The sequence below is a fragment of the Prinia subflava genome, chromosome 2 (assembly GCF_021018805.1).
Source record: "Prinia subflava isolate CZ2003 ecotype Zambia chromosome 2, Cam_Psub_1.2, whole genome shotgun sequence".
In the NCBI taxonomy this organism is placed as follows: Eukaryota; Metazoa; Chordata; class Aves; order Passeriformes; family Cisticolidae; genus Prinia; species Prinia subflava.
The window spans coordinates 45956925-45979327 of NC_086248.1; the positions used below are offsets into that span (position 1 = coordinate 45956925).

The window sequence follows — 22403 nt, forward strand, 5'->3', positions numbered from 1 at the left end:
AAGGGGAACTAAGCTTATTATGTTTATATAAAATATCATACATATTTGAACACTTCTAGCTTCCCGCCACCCCTCCCGCTACAAATGCGCTTCCCTCCCCCTTCCCAGATACAGTGTCACAGATACAGTGCAGGAGTCGCAGCTTTCCCTATATTTTTCCTTCATTGTGCAGTTTGTGCTACATAAACTTCACCAACCCAGACCAGGCTGCTCATTCCATGAATTCCTCACGTTGGTTTCCTCCGGGCCATGATGTGAAAAGCTGTACTCAGCAGCCTGCTCTCCCACCAGGATGGAGAAGACAGCTCTGTGCCTCTCGGTACAGGTGTGAAACACTTTGGTGAGGCCCTACAGGTTATGGGCACAGACAGAGCTGAGTAATAAAGAAACTGCACTGGCAAAACAACCCCATAAAAATGACACGGTCCTGGTTTCCCACAAAAAACTGCACAATTCACTTCTGAAAGGGGGAGTTTTTACCTCATGGGACAACCCCTAGGCAGCAAGGCTTCTTCCACTATGACTGCCACCCACCCTGGCAGCACGCATCAAGCTCCCAAGAAAAGGCAAATTATTTCACCCCAGGAAGAAACTATAAGAGTGTGCAGTGCCTACATTTTGCAGCCAGCGCTGTTGCTTTTATTTGCTCTCTTCCCGGGTGTGAGTTTGAAGAAACAGAGGAGATCAGCTTGGCTTCACCTGTGCACATAAAAGCTAGAGAGAGGAGTGGCATGTAGTCATCTATCAACCCAACCAAGGCAAGAAATGCAAGTGCAGCTTAGAGAGGTTGTGGCAGTCACTCTAGAAGCTGGAAGTTCAGTCAGTTAAAGCACCTTACATTGCTGTGAAGTTTTACACTCTACATACAGATTAATCTACACCATGATTTTGCCTTATTGGCACAAGAGCCCACCTTAATTAACCAATGGTTCCCTGCCACCTCCTGATCTCATATGAATTTTGATGATCAGCTGCAGGTCCCAGCAGGGAAAAGAAATGCAAGATAACTGTAGTAGAAAAGACAAAATAATTTTGAGAGAACAGAAGGAGGAAAACAACAGGAGGGGACAAAAATCACACTGCCATAAGTTAATTTCCAGAAATGTGACATTCAAACCACAGAAGTATAAAAGAAGTGTTACTTAATGGCATTGGCCAAATATCCCTTTGATCAAAAGTACCTCATCCTAACATCAGTAAGGGGGGAAAGAGTAAGAACATCACCCCAGAGTCACCGAAACAAAAGAACAATTAAAACCTGTTCTTTCAAACAGAGTACTACAGTATGTATAAAATGTAGCATTTCAAGGGTTATACATTGAAAGTATCCTTTAGGAGATTATGTTTCCCCAGAATTTTTTTTTTTCCTTTCAATTGCTTCATTTAGTTTTTCTCCACCTTCTTATCCATTTGATGACAAAAGCAGGTTTTAGCTGCTTTTCCAGAGCAGCTGGGTGTTGTCAAAATCACATGATGGTAGGGATGGCCAAAGCAAACCAACTGCTCACAAAAAGTAGGAAAACAGCATGAGCTTGAGGAGGAAGGGGGCACTAAAGATGACTGGGAGATCAAATCCAGTAGAGCTATGTATGTGACTAGCTGTGACGAAAAGCATTCTCCTCAGAGCAAACAGATCTACTCATCTTGCTACATCTGATCACAACTGCAGTGTGAATGTACAGGTACACCGTTTGTGTGGGCACAGGGCAGAAGAGAACACTGCAGTATAAAAACTTGTTACCACTCTCCTTTTACACCTGAACTACTCTCACTTCACCTCTTCTCTGGATGCCAGCTGTAGAAGCTCACTGATGTTACACTGCCAGTAGCTTTCTAAATGCATTCCTCTAGGTTTTCTGCCACTGGAGTCAGCCTTTTTTCTGAAGGCCGAAGAAAAAATGAAGCTGTCCCAAATTACATGTTGTGTCTCTCTGAATAACTGTGGTTCCAGAAGTTGGACAATAATCCTCTGATTATGCTTCTGAACTCTTGCTTAATTACTGGGGATTTTCGGCCAACTACCCATCCACTTACAGTCCCTTAGGCACAATCAAAACATGTTTGCTCTAGGGAAAAAGAAATATTTCAGTGCAATCAAGGGCATCTGGTGTAACTAATCTGGTTAATCACAGCAATGTGAGGGACACAGAATATGCATTATAAACAAGAAAAAGGAACAATTTTCAACATGCTTTTCAAACGGCACAATAATTTCTCTTAATTATAAATTCTAACATAAAATGATTAAATGCATTTGTTTTTGCAAGTCTTAGTATTTCTGTCACCTTTAAATTTTGAGAACTGACTCAGGAATGTGAAAAAAAGCTAAATTTATAGAACTCTCACACACATTAATAAGCTACTTAGCAGAAAAACAGAAAAAGCCCATCATCCACATTCCTACCGAGACTTGAGGGCAGTAAATACATTTTCCTGACTATTTTGGTGTCCAGCCTGGGAAGACATTCCATTCTTCTGTTCCAACACATCCTCAAAGCATCTCCTTTTTATGTGACTGTCCTGGTTTCATTTAAAGTAATGTTTAATTTAAAACTAGTCAGAGCATGATCACTGCGATTTCAAGAATTCAATGTGAATGAGTTAAGAAATATCAGCAATCTTCTGTTTGGTATTCAGTCCAGTAGCATGAAGCATATCTGTCACTGCAGAGACTTGGGTGGGTTTTTTTCTTTTTTCATTTTATCAATTTTTAAAATTTTTTATTTTTAATATTTTGCCTGAAAACTAGACTAATAAAAACAGAATAGTAAAATACTCTGGAACAGTAAAATTTCGCTGTTCTTGACATCCATGAGCAAAACAGTAATATCCTGTGAAAATAACATAGTGCTTTAAAAAGGTGCAATATACCTGTATAGCTAAACTGGTTTGCCTAGTATAAAACTAACTATATACAAGCTTGAAAGCCTGGGAGTTCAAGATTTTAAAACTTTAAAATCCCATCAAAGAGATTGAAAAGACAGATTTATGGCAATCACTACAGCATAAGGAAGGTGCACCAGGAATCCTTCAAAATTCCAAAGGTTAAAGAAGTTAAGTGCTGGGTTCAGATCAGAAGGGTTCATTAGAGTAACCACAATGGAGCACATGCAAGGGCAGGGAAGAAGGAAAACTTCACAAGAATCTCCTTTATGGCAATAAAGGGATGGGGATGGGACAGGGGTGGGGAAAGTCTTCAGTGAGTGAAGTTTTCCTTTTGTCATCATGAATTTTAATTCTGCATCACAGTTTGTATTTTTGGTCTTCTCATCGTTATGAACTTCATATTGCTGGAGTCTTCTGGCTTCTAGTCCATTCCTTTCTGAGTGCAGCCTGTCAGGCCCCTCAGTACCTGTGAGACTGATGAGATTGGTGATACTGAGAGCTCTGCTGAGATGACGTGGAATAGCCCATTGTACTCTGGGACTGAGAAGATCCCTGAATGTTGCTTTGGTAACTCAGGCGCGAGCTGGAGTGCTGCAGGAAAAAAGAGAGGGATCAAAGGAATGAAACCCAGCCTGTCAGGATCATGCAGCTCGGGAGATTTTTCAATCTCTCTGGTGCTCACTAAAACATGATTGTTGGGGAAGCTGACTGAACAGTACTACTGTTCAGGATCCCATAAAACAAATCATCATTCTGATCTGCAATCAGCTTTAACACAGCACACAAAATACACAAGAACCCTTGGAGACACCTAAAAGTACAGCAGGTAGACACGCATTTTCTAAAAAAACATACACAAGAGACAAAAGAGCAGACTCCCTTTCAAAATTCATCTGTTTCTTAAACTTATATCTATCATGGCTATTAAAGCAAATACTATTACTGCTAAGGCTACAAACACCCTTGTCAAGATAGGCAATACTAAATGTTATAGAGGTATATTTTATTCTTTTCTGAGAAAAAGACAACCATGACTTAAGAGCTACTCCATTTACCTAAATGAAACATTGTCCATTAAGATAAAATAATATAATTCTATGTGAGTCTTTCAATCTCCTACTGCAAACAAGGACAACTACTTAAAGATGGGCATGTGTATGTACATAAGCTAACATTTATTTTCCTGAAGGTTTTTTTCCCCTCCCCAGTTTGGGGCAGTCAGCTCAGTGGACTCCAACCTCAGCAAGACAAAATTGTGGATCTTGCAACCTCCACCCTGCTGATTTTTTCCTTTCATTATCATAACCATTCCCCATCCAGAATCAATCATGAGCTGCCCAATAATGCAAGTTGCAAAATCACTTGGCATGAGAAGTACTGTTCAATGGACAGGAGACTGCCCAGCAAGGTAAACCCCACCACAATCCACACGGTTAGTCTGGTTGTGTAACACAGTGTCTGAAACCTGACATTTTTCTCAAAATTCTGGAAAGTTTTTCAACTTTTCAGAATGGAAAAGAAAAAGAATTGTGATAAATTCTATGACCTGAAACCTGAAATTTTTCTCAATATTCTGGATTTTTTCAACTTCTAATGGCAAATAATTGTGATAAATTCTATGACTTGATAGGAGCTCTTTCTGGATGAAAAGCATCAGCTCACCATGCTAAGCAAAATACCCAAGGTCACATAAGGAAGGCTCAGTAAAACTCAGCAAAGAGTTTGCACTGTCATTTGTGGAAGCAACATATATTGAGGCTGGTGAATGACAAAATAAACTTCAACAGAGACTTCAGGCCACAAGCTGTAAGAAACTCAAAGTAAAGGGAATCTTCTATCTACTTCTCAATTAGATAAAATGAAGTAAAATTAATGCCCTGAGGCTATAAGAACGTGTTCACTTGCCCATGCTTATTTTTGTTCCACATATAAGAATTTGTTTTTAACAGAGTCAGATTTGGGCAAATTGCAGACATTCCTTTCTGGAACAGAAGATAGTCAGCTAGAAGTTAAAGCCAAACACAAGTGTAAAATGGATAATCAGATCATACAATTTAGTGAATGATACAGATCACATGAAACATACAGATCACAATTTTGATGCTGGTAAAATTTAGAAGGAAAGCATCATGGAGTGCAAAAAAACCCAGAAAAACCTGAATATTTAGACTGCTAGCAACTTGTAAGGGGGAAGTTTGCCAACAATTCAGAGAGCTGGATAAGAATTCTATAATGGATATCATCAAATGCAGCACACCAGTCCTCAAAGTGTAGACCAGACCAGACCAGCCATAAATACTGTATAGTCAGACAGATGTACTGATCTGTCCAGGCCTCAAGCCTGTCTGGAACTTTTCAAAAAAGAAACCTAGTTGTTTTTCCTCTTAATTTGCCCTCAATGCCTTCATGACCATTTGTAACTAAAAGAATCAAACAAAAATGGGAGAAATATGTCTGGTGCTGAGTAACCAACTGTCTGTGGAGAAGGTCTGGAGGGCTAAGTCAAGACAACTCTAGAGCTGGTGCCTTAAAACCTACTTATTTTAACTTTAAAGCAGCCTGAAAAGACCATTCTCCGAGGTGGGATCCTCTTGGAGGCCAGGAGCAGACATAATCTGTAGCATAATTTAAAATTTACCCATAATATCTATTTTTTAATCCTTCTTTCAACTAATTAGTGCTCCAGCAAGTATAAACTCAGAAGTACTTAAGATCCTGGTAAGTTCAATGCTTTCTATATTTAATGTCAGTCACTTTTCCGGTGGAAAATATAATTCTAGTAAGCAAAGACAAGTATGTAAAATCAAAAATTATTCAGTGATAGTGCTTTTCCTTATGAATGCCACTATACTGGAAAGCATGAAATCTGCTCTCCTTTGGTCACATTAGAAACAATGCATGTCTTTGTGCCCTACTCTGGCATGAATCAAATGGAGGAATCAAATCATAATTCCTGTGCTTACATGCATTTTTTTTCTTTAACATTAGAAGTTGACTTAGAAAGATACCAGAATAAACTACAGAACCACTTCATACATGTGACAATAGGAGGAATGAAATGAGAGACTGGTTCTAACTTTGCTTCTCCTTCTCAGGATTGTCTCACACGGGATTTAATATTACCAAGACTCGAGTATCCTGAACTTGATGCAATGCAGCATTTACATCCACTGGCTTCAGCAAGATTACTCTAAAATATAAAGTTTATCAAATATTTAAATGCCTTCCTGGAGTGGACTAGTCCTCAACACTTTACAGGGTGCAGTAGATAGAACTCAGCGGGTATTCTATTGAAAACTATTAATCACAGACCAAAACTTCAGCATGCCTTAGGTTACATCAAAAACTCATTAAAACGCGATCTGTTCTTGCAGTTGGGAAAGGGGAAAATGACATTTTGGCCCTCGGCCCTATAATAGCACCAGAAGCAGCCGAATTTCCAGAGGTACCTGATACTCTGAAGGCATGACAGGCCCGCCTGAGTTAGCGCCTGAAGGCCCAATGCGTGGTTTCTTGTTGGGAGGCACCTGGTTGAGGCCGGAGTCCTGGCTGTGCTGCAGCCCCGCGCCCGCCGCCGCCCCTGCCGCGCCGCCGCCCGCCGCCGTCCCGTTGGTCTGGCTGCTGCTCTGCTGCTGCGGCTGCGGCGGCGGCGGCGCCGCCTGCGCCTGCTGCTGAGGTGCTGTCTGCTGCTGATGCTGGTTCTGCTGCTGCTGATTCTGCGGGAAGAAGAGACACAGCACGGTCACTTGCTCTGAGCTAGCTCTGTGAGCTTCATGGAGCTGCCAGCCCCGGCGTCACCGAGGGGGAGGCAGACCCGCCTGCCCGAAACACAGCAGGGCTGAATGCTGGGAGAAGGTCACCCTCAGAGACGCTCAGCCCCTGCACACCTTGTGGGTGTCCCACTTGGGGTCGTCTTGCCTTTTGAATGAAACAAGCTGGATTTAAACTGGAAACACACTGCAGTGCCTCCTACAGCTACCCAGGTGCTCAGAGGATAAAAGGAACCCTTTACAAAGCAGTAATCACCTAATGAAGTAAATCAAAGCATCCAAAATTTCACTAGTGCTCAGTGGCAGACATGGGGAACCACAGCAAGTTGTTTCAAGTGCTTCAATGGCCTTGTTCACACAGAATCAAAACCACTTCTCAAACTCTCACTTTTCACCTGAAGAAGGCTGACAGCATTACTGCCAGAAAGGTAAGCAAATTGAGACAAAGGAATTACGCCATGTCTTCCTGGTTGCAAGGAAATTCTACAGCAAAACCAGAAGCAGGTTTCAGTACTACATTTTGGGTTCCTGTGCTTTTAAGCATCTTGCAAAGAGTGCTGTACTGGGAATGGGGCCCAGCATGGTGCCCAACATATAGGGTCAGAAAATCTTATTGAAATAGCAGAAAAGTAAAAATAGACCAGAAATGTTGAAGACAAAAGAGGAGGAAACAGCTGAAAGAAGACTCTGGCAAGGGAAGGAGATAGCAAAGCAAGAGAAGCCAGCTAATTGGGATGACAGTGGTTCCTAGCAGGAAAATAAAGAGAGAAAAGTGTCACAGAAGGGAAAAATGGTTAAGAAATAGAACACAAGAACAAAAGACATTGAGAGCTCTTCTGGCTTCAGAGGGCAACAGACTAAAAGGAGTACTTGAGGAAGTGGAGGGAAGAAAATGAACGGAGTGCAACTCTGTCCTCCATGGTTACAGTTCTGGGAAAGGCAATATGCTCATCTGCCTTCAAACACCAGGGAAGGCTCCTCCATCCCAGCACTAAACCACCTAAGAGAATTGCAAAGAAATGCAGTTTCACTCCAAATGTGAGATATGTCACTTGCTCATCATGGAAAAAACCTTCAGCTGACATGGACTGAATTAAAAAGCCTTACTATCTTTCCCCTAATATACTGTAGGGAACATTCCAGGATTTTTTTTTTCCTAGAATATCTGCTTATATCATGACTAAAGCTTTAGTATGGCAACCTTTTAATTAAATCCTTATTTCATTAGTTTCTCAGACATTATGACAGCCAGTTGCCACTAGCAGGAAACTCTTGATGCCCCCTTCACCAAGAGACTTTTAGTCACCTCAGATAAATGACATAAAAGATTTGCATCTATGCCATTCATCACAATGGCCTCCCAAGATACATTCCAACAAAATTTGCAGTGATGTATTCATTTAAGACTACAAAGAAGACTTGCGTCTTCAAGGACTTAAGAGGTGGCTTGCAATTCCATTTCACTTTTAGCAAAACCCATAATGTATCCTCCTGAATGTAGTCCTCAACTGGGAGATTTGAACTTCAATAATTTAAAGTTAATCAAACTAGCTTTGAAAAAAACCTATTAAGCAGCAATTTATTTTTCATAATGGTTTGTGCTTCACTTACACAAACAAAAAAACAATAACTAAGGAACTATTTGTCTTAGAATTCTGAAATTTGTGTTTTCATAAGAGTGTTTGGATGCAAGTAAAGTAGTTACTATTGTGTGAGCTGAAAAACTTCAATTTTTAATGTGCAAACAAACATTGAAGGGACTCTCAAAATTAAAGGCAAGAGCTTGTTGTAGGTCCCAGGTTTTGTGCTTCAGATTTTAGCACAAAATTTAATTGACTAGCCTGAGTTTGCTCTTGTGTGGAACCACCACTGCTACTGCCTGGGTAGAGATGGAGACCTGCTCTCTCAGTCTGCAGCTGGGGCCTGGCTGCACCACCTTACTGCACAAACACGGCTTTTGCCAGCAAAAAAATTGTCCTCAGGTCAGTCTGGTTCATGGCAGTTCCTAAATGATTAAACTCATCAAAGGTCTACACTTAACAACCCATTGCCATATGTCACCTCTCAGGCACAAATTACCAAAATGAAATTTCAGTCCTACTGAGAAACAAACCTAGCAGAAACTTGCCTAACAGAATTTAAATGAGAAAAAAAAATCACTTTGTTTTACAAACCCCCATTTTAGTCTTGCTAACTAATAATTAACCATTTTGAAGAATGGATGCTTATGCTAAATGTTATTTAATTAAGATGTATGTTCCAAATAAACAGAGACAACTTCTCCAAGTTTCCAAATGATTATACAGATATTTATGGTTTTAAAAACAAACCAGTAAGAAACTAGTCTAAAAAAATAAAACCTTTCATTTACAATAACATCATAAAGTAACAAAACATGGCACAGATTTAACTTTCAGAATAGCCTTTACCTCCACATCTTCTACACTGTGGGAACACATTCAATGAGTTACGTGACTTGGGTTACTAAATAGTCTGAGAAAAAGTTTAATTTGGAGTGTGCATAAATACCTGACTGCCCTCAACAATCTTGAAGACCATTTATACATTGGCTGTTTTAAATATAAACGTGCAATTTTCATCATCCCTGCAACATTGCCAGGGAAAAGACAGATATTTACTTTCAAGTACACTAATTTAAATGTAAAAAAAGCCAGAGTAAATTTAATTCATAAGGTCTCCTCTTGTTTTGTGAAGCTGTGAGAGTTGAAGCAAAACCAGTAACTAAATTAAAGTGGAATCAGTATCATGAATTTAATTTTACTTTTGCTCTGGGGTCTGTTTCCTCCTTTGGAAAAAACTATCTGGACACAAAAATCATGGATGCTACCACTTGTACTCAGTAAAGAAGAATCTGCAAAATCAGTTCTGAAAACAAAATTTGCTTTCTAAAATTTAGTTTAAAACTCAGCTAGTTTGTCATGTTACACAGAAAATTGAAACCAGAAGATTCATGTAGTGAAATGGTTTCTCTGGAAGACAACAGCCCTTCTCACATAGTCCTCAGATAACTGCAGTTCAAGACTGTTCTCTTCACATTTTGTTAGCCATACATCACTATTGGTGCCTCACTGTACCCTGTTCAATGGAAATAACATGCAGCTTCCTACACTGTAGCACCATTATCTGGCCTTCACAGCACTACAGGACAATTGCTGTGGTCACACAGCACAGCTGAGCTACACGCACCAAGCAGATCAGATTATGTTGCAAACACACCAAGATTTATTATGCACACAAACAAGTTCTCACTCATGTCTATGGGGCTATGGAAAAGAGAATATTCAGACCAGATTGTTGCTACCAGAACAATTCAGAATCCTTATTATTCCTTTGTCTGAGGGGCTTTAAAACATGATCAGGAAACTGTGTGCAGATGGATGAAATGTTCTGATGTAGTGCCAGAAGCAGGCTGCCATTATTTATTTGAGACCCCGACAGCCATCTACATTCAAATGGCTGGATGGATGCCAGTCATACAATGAAAATGCCATTCTTTTCATGTGCTCACAATGGATTTTCATCATGCGATGCTGGAGGAGGCAGCAAGGTCGTCTCGGAACGACAGCAGCTGAGAGCGGGCTGCTGCTGACAGAACAGCCCATGCAGCTCCTTCCCCACAGGTCGGGGCAAACTGTGTTGGTGATATCACCTGAGACACCCCAAGGCATCTGATACTTTTCAACTGTCTGAGAAACGGATTTAAGGGAGCTTTGCCTTGGAAATACATTTTTGGTTAACTCTTCATGTTTCATTAGTTTTCATTTGGCACCATGATGGTTTCTTATTGCATACTTCAAAGCAAAAAAGCCCCAGCCAAACAAGGAGTTTATTATACCTTATCCCCTTTCTCTTCAGGTTCATCTTCATTGAGGAATTCTCTTTTTGGATATGGAATCTGACAGCCAGCAAACACACTGAAACACAGTAAATAGTAAACACTCCATAAATATGTACAGATGACATATATTACTTAACACTATGTTAAAAACAAGTGCATATAATGCAACTTCATTTCTTGTATTTGGCAAATCCTGTTTCCACAAGTGAGTGGCAGTGTGAGCACCCAAGATAGGTGCTGACTGTAATGTCAGATCTCTTTGCTGTTGGCACAAGGCTGTAATTTAGAAATCATGGCAGGGTTGAACATGCCCAAATGCCAGAACGACCACTTGTTGATCCAGATGGTAAAATGAACAAACACAGTGTCAGAGGTTCCACAACACCCAGTTGGAACATGCATGGCTCATTGAATAAGGAGCCTGATCCAAAGAATGTTAGTGTCTTATGAGCCTGCCTTGGCTTACAACAGGCTTCTAAATATTTGCCAATCACAACTGCAGAGTTATTTTCACTAAGCTTCTCAGGTCTTGTTTAGGAAAAAAAAAGATCACTTTTAAATTCATCTGATCAATGGAATAAATTCCTTAATGTTTATGGCAAAGACCTTATCATAATGTTATCCTGTAATCCATGGGGAGCTACAGTTCTCCACAGGATAGCATCAGATAAACACTAAGCAGAAAATTACTGGTAGCTCTTGACCAGTATCAGTTTCTTAGACTTCTGTGCCAACATTCAGAATACAATCAACATGACGTGGTTTTTAAAAGGGTGTGAACAGTTCTTAATCTTCTTGCTATGTAGTGTTTTATTTTTCAAACAGAAAAAGAAATTTTAAAAACCCAGCTAGTCTCAACTAGACTCCTTCTGCATTCCAGAGACTGTTCTCTCTTTTGGTATTGCCTGCTAGATGAGGAAACAGTGAAAGCAAAGGTAGAAGTCTATCTGCATCAAGTTCATACAGATCATAATGCTATGCACCACCATGCTTCCTAAAACGGGGAAGAGAAACTGAGAACGTCTGCCAGCTGGAATTGAATATGTCATTTGAACTTTTCATGAGAACAAAATATAGAGAGATATCAATTCTGTACTCTCAAGCCTTCTGAACAAGGGATTTGTGGGATTTTAGGCAGCCATTTATCTCTTCACTTTTCTCACACTGCTACCCTGTGAAAGAGAGCATGGGAATGGGCTGTAGGTCAGAGAACTGTCCCACTCCTAGGGAGAGGCACAATCAGCCAGGCAATAGAGAACAGGGCTCTGTGAGGCTGTGTAAGGCAGAACAGAAGAGGGCAGAGATCGAGTCTCTAAATGCTGCAGTAATGTTGTTGCTCTGGCTTTAGCAGTATGTTCAGAATTACAACACTGTACTGTGGTACCAGGTTACTTTTCACAACCACTCAATTCTGACACCAGTAGATACAGACACTTGTGTACTACACTTATAGTTTCTACTGAGCATGGCTTAGCTGCTACTTCTTGTGGACACAGGTAGGTATCTGTGAATTTTTCAGCTGTCATGTCATTTCATGGACTAGCATGTAGCAAAAAGAAGTCATCCCAGATGTGCACAGAAGAAGGAATACATACTCTGATGTAGGCAGAGGATCCTCTTGAAAGTAGGGGTCCTGCAAAGCCTGCTCTGAGGTAATTCTCTTCGTAGGGTCCATAGTAAGAAGCTTCTGAAGCTGCAAAGCATAACAAAAATAGCAAAAAGCTTATCAAACTATCATTTTTCAAACTGTGACTTGTATGTCTTGGATTGTGGATTGGTAAATTATTTCTGGCTTGTCCAGACAAGCCTAAGTTAGCATTGCTTGTTCAGTGAAGTTCCCAAGAACTACAATGCAAATCCATCAAAGTACTGTGGTTGTGAAGTACTTCTTATGTGACAAACAGTTAAATGTATCGGGCAGTATTAATTGCTCAGGCTGAACCACTGCACTAAAGCAGTGCTAAATTCAGCTATTATAGGTTCATAAAAAAATAATTTCCAAATAATAGCTTGTTGTTGTTGTGGTACATGTATAGTTTTCATACTGTTCTGCACTGCTGACACAAAAAGAAAAATGTGTCAGAATGGACTGAACACGACCAGGATTCTCCATATCCCTTTAGGGATGGAAACAATAAATCTTCATTTCTTGCACTGGCAACATTCCAGAATCAGAGCCCTCTGCCACTCATGCAGCCCCCAAACCCACTCTAATTGGTACTGAAATGAGAAGAAGCAGACCCTCCTAGGAGGAAAACAAGCACAAATTTATCAGCTAGAATGCTGTGACTGCAGCAGGCTATAAAAGAGGATTACAATATATTAGTAGTATAAAACAGGAATTATAGGAATTGTAGGCATATCACACCATTTTAAACAGTTACTTATTTAACACATTCTGATAAACTCACAGTAGGAAATTTGGGTGCTCAAATTACATTATACAGTATCCTGCTCTCACACAATACACCCTTAAGTCAAGCCAGTAGAGAAAATAAATTTCCTTCTGTAAAGGACACCTCAGCTCAAACTCTCTTTCAGGTCTCCAGCAAAAACTGCCTGGATATTCAACAAAAGAATGTGACTTTGGCATGGCTATTTGGGGCTTTTATTCCAATAAATTAATAACCTGACATACAATTTTATGTTCTGCATATATGCTACAGCAAACAGCCTCAGTAAAAGCACTCACCCTCCTCAATAAAGGAAATACAAAGAATCATCTTTGTCAGTAGTTGTAGTTAACCCTACTTGATAGATAAGATCTCAAAACTCTCTGCACTTTTGCCATGTCCTTCCCAGCTCTTCTTATTCACATACTTTATGGGCCTCAGACAGACCTCACAGCAAAACAGTGAGATTTAGGCTGTTTCTCCACCCATCAGTTCATTTGCAAATAGCTCCTAAATGGATTTCTGCTGCTTGCCTAGAGATACACCTCAAGATATTCCTGCATTGTATACATGGAGGTTTGAAAGGGCACTTATTTACTGTATTTTTGTGTGGTGAGATAACTCTTAACCCTACATTTTCTGTGCAGCTTAACCAACTGAACTTCTAATGATATGTTGGCTCTTTACATAGTGACCTCACACAATACAATATAGACAATAATTTGGTACTCAGTATCTTTACTTCAAACCACCTTTCCCTACATGATTTTTTTTCTGTCAGCTAGAGCAGCTTCTGACACCATTACAGGTTATGCAAATTTCCCAGTTCCTCCACAGTGATTTGCAGGGACAAAATGCATATTCTGTGCAAGGCCACTCCTGATCTTTGGTATCAGATGTCACTGTTGACAGAAGAGCACAGGGCATCAGCCTCTGCCCCCTGGACTCCTGCTTCAGACCTGGTTGCTGCAGCCCTACCTGAGTGAAAGCTCCTCCAGTTTTCTGCCATAAAACATGGTCATTACAAACTGTCTCTAAACATGACCTGTATTCTTTGTCACTCATAGGTAAGGCTAATGTACTGCAGCAGAAGACCTAAAGATATCTTGGCCCTGTTAATGATCTGGTCATTCCCATAGCATTCCTGCTTCACTCCTGAGGATACAATCAGCTAGCCCATTCCAAGTAATACCACACACAATATCCCTCCCAGCAAGATAACCTGCCTTTCAGTGATGCTACTGTGAACTAACTTCTTTGAGAAAGTCTGATTATCCGTAACTTCTGGGGAAATGAATTAAAAACATGTCTGGAGACAATTTGTTTTCAGGGCAGCAGTTGTTAAGACAACATAGGAAGCTAATGAAACTAGATTTCATCAAAATCTTATACTTCCCAGCAGGTCTCAAGCTCTCAGGCTCCACTGGCCTGACATGACAGCTTTGAATACTACGCTTGTAACTTTTCCAGGACAGCTAGAACAGATGCCTCTTCCTGAATGGAAAACATTCTGCCCTTCATGTAGACATTATCATTCAATGTCAATCAGCAGAATGGCATAATATCATTCTCTTTGTCAAGAGTCACTTGCTATCTTGCACTGATGTACTTGATGCCATCTGTTCCCCATGCACCACACTTCCTGTACTCATTAGCACAGTCTCAATCAGTGACTGCTACAAAGCAGATGTCTTCAGAGGTCACCCTGCAAGATGGAGGTCATCTCATAAAAATAACTACCTTGGATATGAACAAGGAGTTTTAGGGAGTCTGCTTCACAATACATATACCTCCAATCTATGGCAATTAGATAGCAGGAAGGTAGTCCATACTCCTGGGCATTCTTATTCAGAACTTTGGGAGACTGACCCATTTGACATCAGCCTCTGTCTCTGTAGCTGATCATTAAACCACCCTTACTCACTCCTTGAATTGTGAGAAAAATCTAACAAACTACCTTACTTAAAGAACTAAGTCTTCCTCATGATGTCCAGAAAGAAGGGCAAAGTACGATTAGTTTTGTTGTTCTTCAGAGATCTGGTTAATATTTCCCCCGAGAAAAGCAGCCAACCCACCCAAGACGACTCTCAACTCAGTGTTCAGCCTTAGAGAATTAGCAATATAAGCTGACAGCAAGCAGGTTTTCTGGTGGATTCCACTTTTAGTGGGAAAAGATGGAAGTTCCTGTACTAACTAATGATGTCTCTTGCAATTGTTGTCTTTTCAGTTAGACTTACCCTCCAGGTGATTCCAGTATGTGCACAGTAAGTTGAGTTTAAGAAATTTTCATTCATTTTTCTTCAAGCCTCACTCTTCTCATGGAGATTCTTCCCTTCCACCCACTTGGGACCAACCTATTCTGTTTCCACAGCTATTTGTGTCATCATCCAGCAGCAATTAATGAGTCAAAGAGCAAACCTTTGCCAGGATGTAGAGAGATGACTGCTGTGTTGAATTTGTAACTGAAGACAGACCACTGAAAGTCAAGCTGCACTAAGAGCCTCATTACAGAGCTCCCTGTACACAGCATTAGCAAAGTCACTTTGAACTTCATTCCTAAATTTAGACAGCACTAAGTCATCACAGAGACATCCAGAAATGATGCTGTATTAGACAGAGCAACACTGTGTTGGCCTACAATGGATGACTCAACTAGGCAACCAGCAAATATATGTTTAGGGATTTTGTTTGGAATCATTCCCAGAACAGTGGTGGACTACTGTCAGAGGGAAGAAAAAGAAAACCAAATTACTACAGGAAATAAATTTCTCCTTTCCTCTCCCCTTTCTTCACAAAACTCTTTAGCTTTTGGCGGCTCTTTAGCTCTCTGAAGCCACACAGAATCAAGACACATATTATACTCACTCTCTTATTTGCACAGCAGACCTAAAGGCAAGGCTGTGTATACACGTGTCTTGCAGATCTTAATTAGAGAAGACTCTCAGATCTTCAGCACCAGCAGTTTAAGCAAATTGTGTATGAAGAAAACACATTTCAAAAATGGTCAGTCAGTGACAAATAGCTTTAACATTGGTGTGCATTAGAATAGAATAGGTGAACAGACACAGATATTACCCTTAGAAATGCAATTTCATTCCTGTCATCACAGCAATTTTCAAGTTGCACCTACCAAAAGAAAAACTTTGCTGTCAGGCTTGACTTTGTGTTTCTCCATGTATTTTATGAGGCTACTATTGGCATATCTGAAAAATACAGTTAAAGAAAGACATGTCTGAAATAATAGTACATTAAAAACATGGAACTCTATCAAGTGACCACAGAAACATCTCCCAACCCTCAGTAAGTAGACTGTAAGAAAAACTGCCATTGGAAGACACATAAGATATTTATCTAGCAGCTGCACACATAAAGTGTGCTTTTCACCAATAGCAGTGCTATCAACTGTGTAAAGATTATCTCCACGAAACATGCAACTTTTATAGTATATGGATAAACTGTTGATAAGGACAATGACAGAGTCACAACTTGAAATTTATGTTCTATTTTTCTAAAGCAACTCTGCCACAGAAAACATTCAGCAGTTCATCACAGCTCAAGATTTAAGCTATTTTTTCTGGTTAGAACTTGGCAGAACAGTTAGATTACCATTCTATCTCCCCAACCTCCAGAAAACCGTAGAGTCCTTGGGGCTCCCAAGCTCAAAATTGCCCTAAATACCTATTATCTGTGCCTTGCCTTTAACTTACAGCTCCAAAGGTTATTTGTAGCCATTTTCAAAAGAAAGAAGCTTCATGCACAGATAAGCTTCATATTTTGTGTAAAGCCAGTATAATGAATCCATGTCAGAGCTGGAAACAGAATCTAAAGCTCCCAAATCCATGTCCTCTGCTTTACTTTAAGGAGTCCATGTGACTCCTTACCAGCTCTGATCTATTATCAACACTTGAATAATTTGGCCAAAGCACCAGGAAACAGTAAAAGCAGAAAATTCACAGATCCCAGACAGGCTTTGAATCACAATCCGTTGAACAAGTTACTTTCAACAGAAATTTCTGTCCAACACATTGCTGCCTCCACATATCCACTTGTCAAAAATACCAGTGCTTCCCTATTCTTTCTCACACAAAATGAACAACATTATCTTGTATATGTAATAGAAATGGGTAAAGGAAGCTCCTTTGTATGTGCCTGCCATACACTAAATTATACTTATAGCAACCCCTTCTAGAGAAATGAGGAGGCCTCTCAGGTGATGTTCTTAACAAGCAGCTGAGGAAGAGAACACCATTCATGTAAACCAGCTACTTCAAACAGGATAGCTGCCACAGTGCTAGAGCCCAAATACTTCAAAATCCTCCCCCCAAAAAAACAGAGCATAGGAGCTGATTTCTCCCCTCACCACACTCAATGAACTGTTGTTACATTATAATTACTTACGTTGTTCTTCTAAAATCTTTCTGAAGAGTTGGATATTCTGGCATCTTCCTTATGTCTTCCCAGTCTTTATCTTCAGCAGTGTGGAAAAAAAAAAAAAGCATTTACAATTCTGAACGTGTAGGTTAAGTAATACTCAGGAAGAAATAACTACAGGACTTGTTTGACTTCCTGTTTGTTGGCCAGCGCTATTGTCCTTTAATTGTCAGCATTTCCAAATCCATCAAACTGACAGTTTCTTTGTACCTATACAAACAACTAGTAATTTCCTTTAGAAAAACAACCAACAAACAACTCACTAGCGTTATGCCTGCTGCTTTAATGAAAATAAATTACCTGCAGGGAATCCCATTACACTGAAAATGCGGTCTAGCTGATCGTGATGAAAAGGATTACTTGTTTTGATGTCCTCCTGGCGACAGTGAAATATAGGTTCTGAAGTCAACAGTTCAGCAAATATGCAGCCAATTGCCCAAATATCTACATAAGAAGGGGGATAATTAATAAAAATTTACTGTACTCAATTGCTCTGGGTTTTGTTTCTGCACAATTTCTCAACATGTATAGCCACAGTAAGACAAAATGCTTCATTTAAAAACAAGGCATTAATATAATACATTAAAAAGAGTAAAAACTGGAGATGTTTTCTTTAAAATAAAATGAGTGTCTTGAAAGGCAAGTTGTACAGTGGCATTCCAGCACTTAACATATTCACAGTTATGTCAGAAAACTACACAGTATTTGCTTACAACATAGCTTAAAGGGCATTCAGTTGACCAAAGATTATCCCTCACAAAAATACATCGAAATAATACTTCTACCACATATTTCAGAACAATTCCAACCAGATAATTGATAACCAAAGAAATACTAAGCAGAAGACTAATGGCTCATATGTTTAACCAAATGGTACAAGCTAGTTAAAATGAGGAAAAAAAATCCTAATTTTAATCAAGTGTAGAAGAGTGACTATCAAACTTCGAAAAAATTAAAATCCTACTTGACAATGGACTCCCACAGCAACAATACTTTTACTGTCTCATCTATATCTCATGTACATAAAGAAAACAACAGCATGATATCTGAGAGTTGGACCTGATATTCTAGAGATCTTTTCTACCTTAATGATTCTATGTACTGAAAGAAAAAACCCCCAACTTTTATTTAATAAAATTCTGACTAATATGCTTTTAAAGACTGAACATACTGTGGGCCAAAACATTAATTTACAAGAGAATAGTTTCTCAGATTACATGTATGCATTCTAGTTATTGCTCATTACCATCCAAGTGTTCCGTATGACCCAAATGGTTTACTATGCATCTTGAAATGGAAGTGTGAATTTGCCAGTGAGAAGCAGCTTGTTACCAGCTCCCCCGCCCCCCCCCAACCCATAAAAACAAAAACAAAAAACAACAGACAAAACTAAAAAGGTTTTAAGGATTTGCTACACTGATAAACATGTGTCTGTGATACTGGGACACAACTTTGGAAAAGGTGTTGAGATCAGATTAATAATATGCATAGTCTGCTGAATACAAGTGTGGAGACTTGTGTAGTAATTGAAGTTAAATTAGATGACCCTAGGAAACCTTTTCTATTTTTTCCTAATTTAACAGAATAAATACAAAAAGCAATTTAATGTAAAACTCTAAGAGATACATAATTCTTTAACTAAACTTTAGTTTGCTGGATTCAGACTAAAGAAAACACCAAGAAAAGTCTCTTGCTTGTTGCAATTAATCTGAGACTCCAAACCTCACTTGCTGTCAATGATGGTGTTTGCCCATGCTGCCTATGAGACACAGGGTGTCCCTTAAGAAAAAGCACTGCTCTCCATATGTAGCAAATACAGAAATGAGCCATCACACGCTATTTGCCCAAACTGGTCACTGGTCGGTTCCATTTCCATCATGTTACAGGTGTGCAGCTTGAGGTGTCCCAATATACAACCCTTTCTTCAAACCTCCCTTACAGGAAAATCTGATAACATTTCATTCAGACTTAACAGTTTTGACAGGGTATAACTTGCTCTGTGCATTAAATCACATTCTCGAGGTTTTATCTTCCTTTGATTTTCCTATTGGCTTATCTGCATGAAAACAAGTTCTTTAGCTGTTGAGATTTTATCTGCTCAAGCAACTAATGCAGCATATTAATCACAATCGCTGCCTGGGTAGTAGGCATAAATTATCTACTCTGGAATGGAAATTACTTATTAATTGAAGAAAGGAATCCTCATGTAACAGTATCTATTCACTAATTTTCATAACAGATAGCAAGTCCTTTTGGAGATGGCTTATCTAGAGGCCAAAAGAATTGCAGCTCTCTTAGTTTTCATGGCTTTCCACAGTGCTCACTGTCCATCACATTGAGAGGGAGAGTCTGGGCCACTGCTCATTATTCCATTCATTACTGCTCTATCCAGACTGACCTTTTCCTTTTAATGAAGGAAAAAAGGTAAAATCTAGTATTCTCCCTGATAGAAAAGCTGAACTGGGAAATCTCCCTCATGTGACACAGCAAATTTCAAAACCTTTTTTTTCCCATCACTTGCACTGTGTGAGAGAAGAGCCACTACACAGTGTACAGAAAGTGCATTTTAAACCCTTTGAGAATTCAGAAAGACAAACATTGTACCAACTGGATGTTACATCTGTATAAACACTGGAAACTCCCAAGATGGTGTTATAATTTTCTGTGAGGTAGCATTATTGGGCAAGTCAAGCATGAGACTACTTAAACTTTGATCTCTAGCAGTTCATATGCTGGAGTTCAACCCTTTATGTTTCTTGCCAGATATTCTTCATCTCCAAAGAACTAATATAAAGTAACCCAAAAGACTTCGTACAGAAAACCTGAAGCTTCAATTTATGTAAGAAAAGATTAAATTGATGGGAAAGGCCTTGAAGCCATGCAGCTCAAGCAGGTCAGGGTCTTCTCTTCATGAACCTTTTATGTAACCTGATCTTGAACACATCCTTGGCATATATTGACACCATTCACAGTTAATGATTTTCTGCCAAGATCAGCTAGTCCTTTTGTCCGTTTCTTCTAAAAAACATTCATAACTTGCAATAATAATGTACCACATATGGCACTTTTTCTAGCAGGAATGCTTAATTAAATTTTGCTAAGTTTAAACACTTCATAGATACAAGCATTCTTAATAAGTATTTATCTCCTACACTATTCATAGTAGTCAACCAAATATAAATTTTAGGTCTAACTATGGGAAAAAAGTCCTTGTCTAGTGCCATTTAAGGTTTTCTATTTATAAGACTTAAAAATTAATGATTATTACATCTATTTCAAATATACTCCAAGTAACAAGTACTATTCCTCAGTAGTGGGCACTGACAGAGCAGAGCTTAAAACACACAGGTAGTATTTTTCAAATACAGTGTATTATTATTCTAATGCACATCATCTGCCTTTAGCACTAAAGGAGCTTCTTATAATGTTATATAAAAATTTCATTATACATAAAACTTTTTTAAAAGCAAGCAATCAAAAGAAGTGGCAAAAATTACCCAACAATTAATTCTCTCCTCTCCCTTCTACTAATGATCAAGATAGTGAGTGGCCTCACCTCTCCTGAGCCAAAGCTAAAACTACTGAAGGTATTCATTTGTTATGTCCCAGACTCACTGAAAACTGGGACACAAAGGTCCTACAGAGTTGCACTGGGTACTACATGTTTTCCCATCTGATGTCTTGGAAGGATTCTAATTAGTTTACTGGAGTAACCCAGCCATTTCTGTAAAGATGGTTCTGTTTCCTACAGTCTTTTCTCCTGTCATTAGGTTTCAGGACTGATCCGTGGTGAAAGGTTTTTACTGTCTGTTGGGCTGTGTTGTTTTGTTGATGTTCTCCTCTACCCTCACAACTTACCGATTCCTCACTTTTCCCAAGTTTACACTGGACCCCAGTGTAAGCCAGTTTTGCTCCCTGGCTCTGGAAAGAGGGGTGGGAGTGACTCAATCATGCAGCTTCCTCAGATTCTATTCAAACCTGTTCTCCACTGAAATATCCTTCCACTATGACGATACTTCTCAAGTACTACGTAGTTTTATGAAAAGAAAAGAGCCCCAGCCTTTTATGGATGGACACTTGTGATTGGTAAACAGACTTTCCACACAAATGCCTGTGTGCACAGATTATTAAAATATTTGTATGGCTGCCTATGTCCTAGTTTTAAAACATGGGACTCTAATAGCTTTATAGGTCAGCTGAGAAAATCCTGCTTGTCCTGTTCTACTTTCGCACTGTAGCCAAGAAGCAAGAACAAAGGGATGCTGTTTTGATGATAGGGCTGATTAAGCAGACAAATGCTCATGTATTCTTTCATCTCTGTGTCACAATAATCTCATTTCTGTATTTGTTCCAGTATCTTGCAAACATTCGTTAAGAATAGTATGACCACTTAAGACAATAAGACAATTTATTAAGCAACAGCCTTGACTTATAAAATGAAACATCTTTTCCCGTGCATATTAACCAAAACTTTTCACTGAACACAGGACAGAATCCAAGACTAAATACATCTTAATTCTTAACTATATGCAAGAAAAGAAATAAAGAAACGATCTCTTAGAATTCCTTAAAAAATTCTCTTGAAGAAAGCAAGTAAAGACTTGGAAAACATTTATTTAGGTGCAATCAATCAGAGGAATTCATCGTTAATGAGGTTTAGCATAACAGCACCAGTACTCAGCCAAAGCGCTTTTTCCCAGTTGTTTTGAGCACAAAGTCTGCACTCTTGGACACATGTGAATGCTGGTAAAGCAGTGAAGAGTCAAAGGACAGAGAGCAGAATACAGCTTCCCTGTACCTGCCAAGGGCTAATGCAACAACCAGGGTACCCAAGAACTAGGTAGCAAGGCCTTCGCCCAAACAAGGCTTTTCAGGCCACCTGCAAGAGCTACAGCATTTACTTAAGATCCCCCAAAACTTTCCAGTCAAGGCAAGGACATCAAACACACTAATGCACTGGAAACCTAAAATGGGGCTGTACAGCAAATGTTTCTAATTTTTTCAAATAGCCAACAATTCGTCTAATGAAAAGATATAACCCCTATGAAAAGAATATTTCATCTC

At 39.4% G+C, this 22403-nt stretch overlaps 1 protein-coding gene across 1 annotated transcript in view; it reads right to left on the reverse strand.

Moving 5' to 3' along the window:
* Positions 1–1344: 1344 nt before the first annotated feature.
* CDK19 (cyclin dependent kinase 19) overlaps positions 1345–22403 on the reverse strand; it is a 118159-nt gene continuing 97100 nt past the window's right edge. The window contains 7 exon segments of the mRNA XM_063389812.1: positions 1345–3477; positions 6336–6602; positions 10513–10591; positions 12111–12208; positions 16039–16111; positions 17307–17376; positions 17640–17783. Coding sequence (XP_063245882.1) covers positions 3346–3477; positions 6336–6602; positions 10513–10591; positions 12111–12208; positions 16039–16111; positions 17307–17376; positions 17640–17783 — 863 coding nt within the window. The 3' untranslated portion in view covers positions 1345–3345.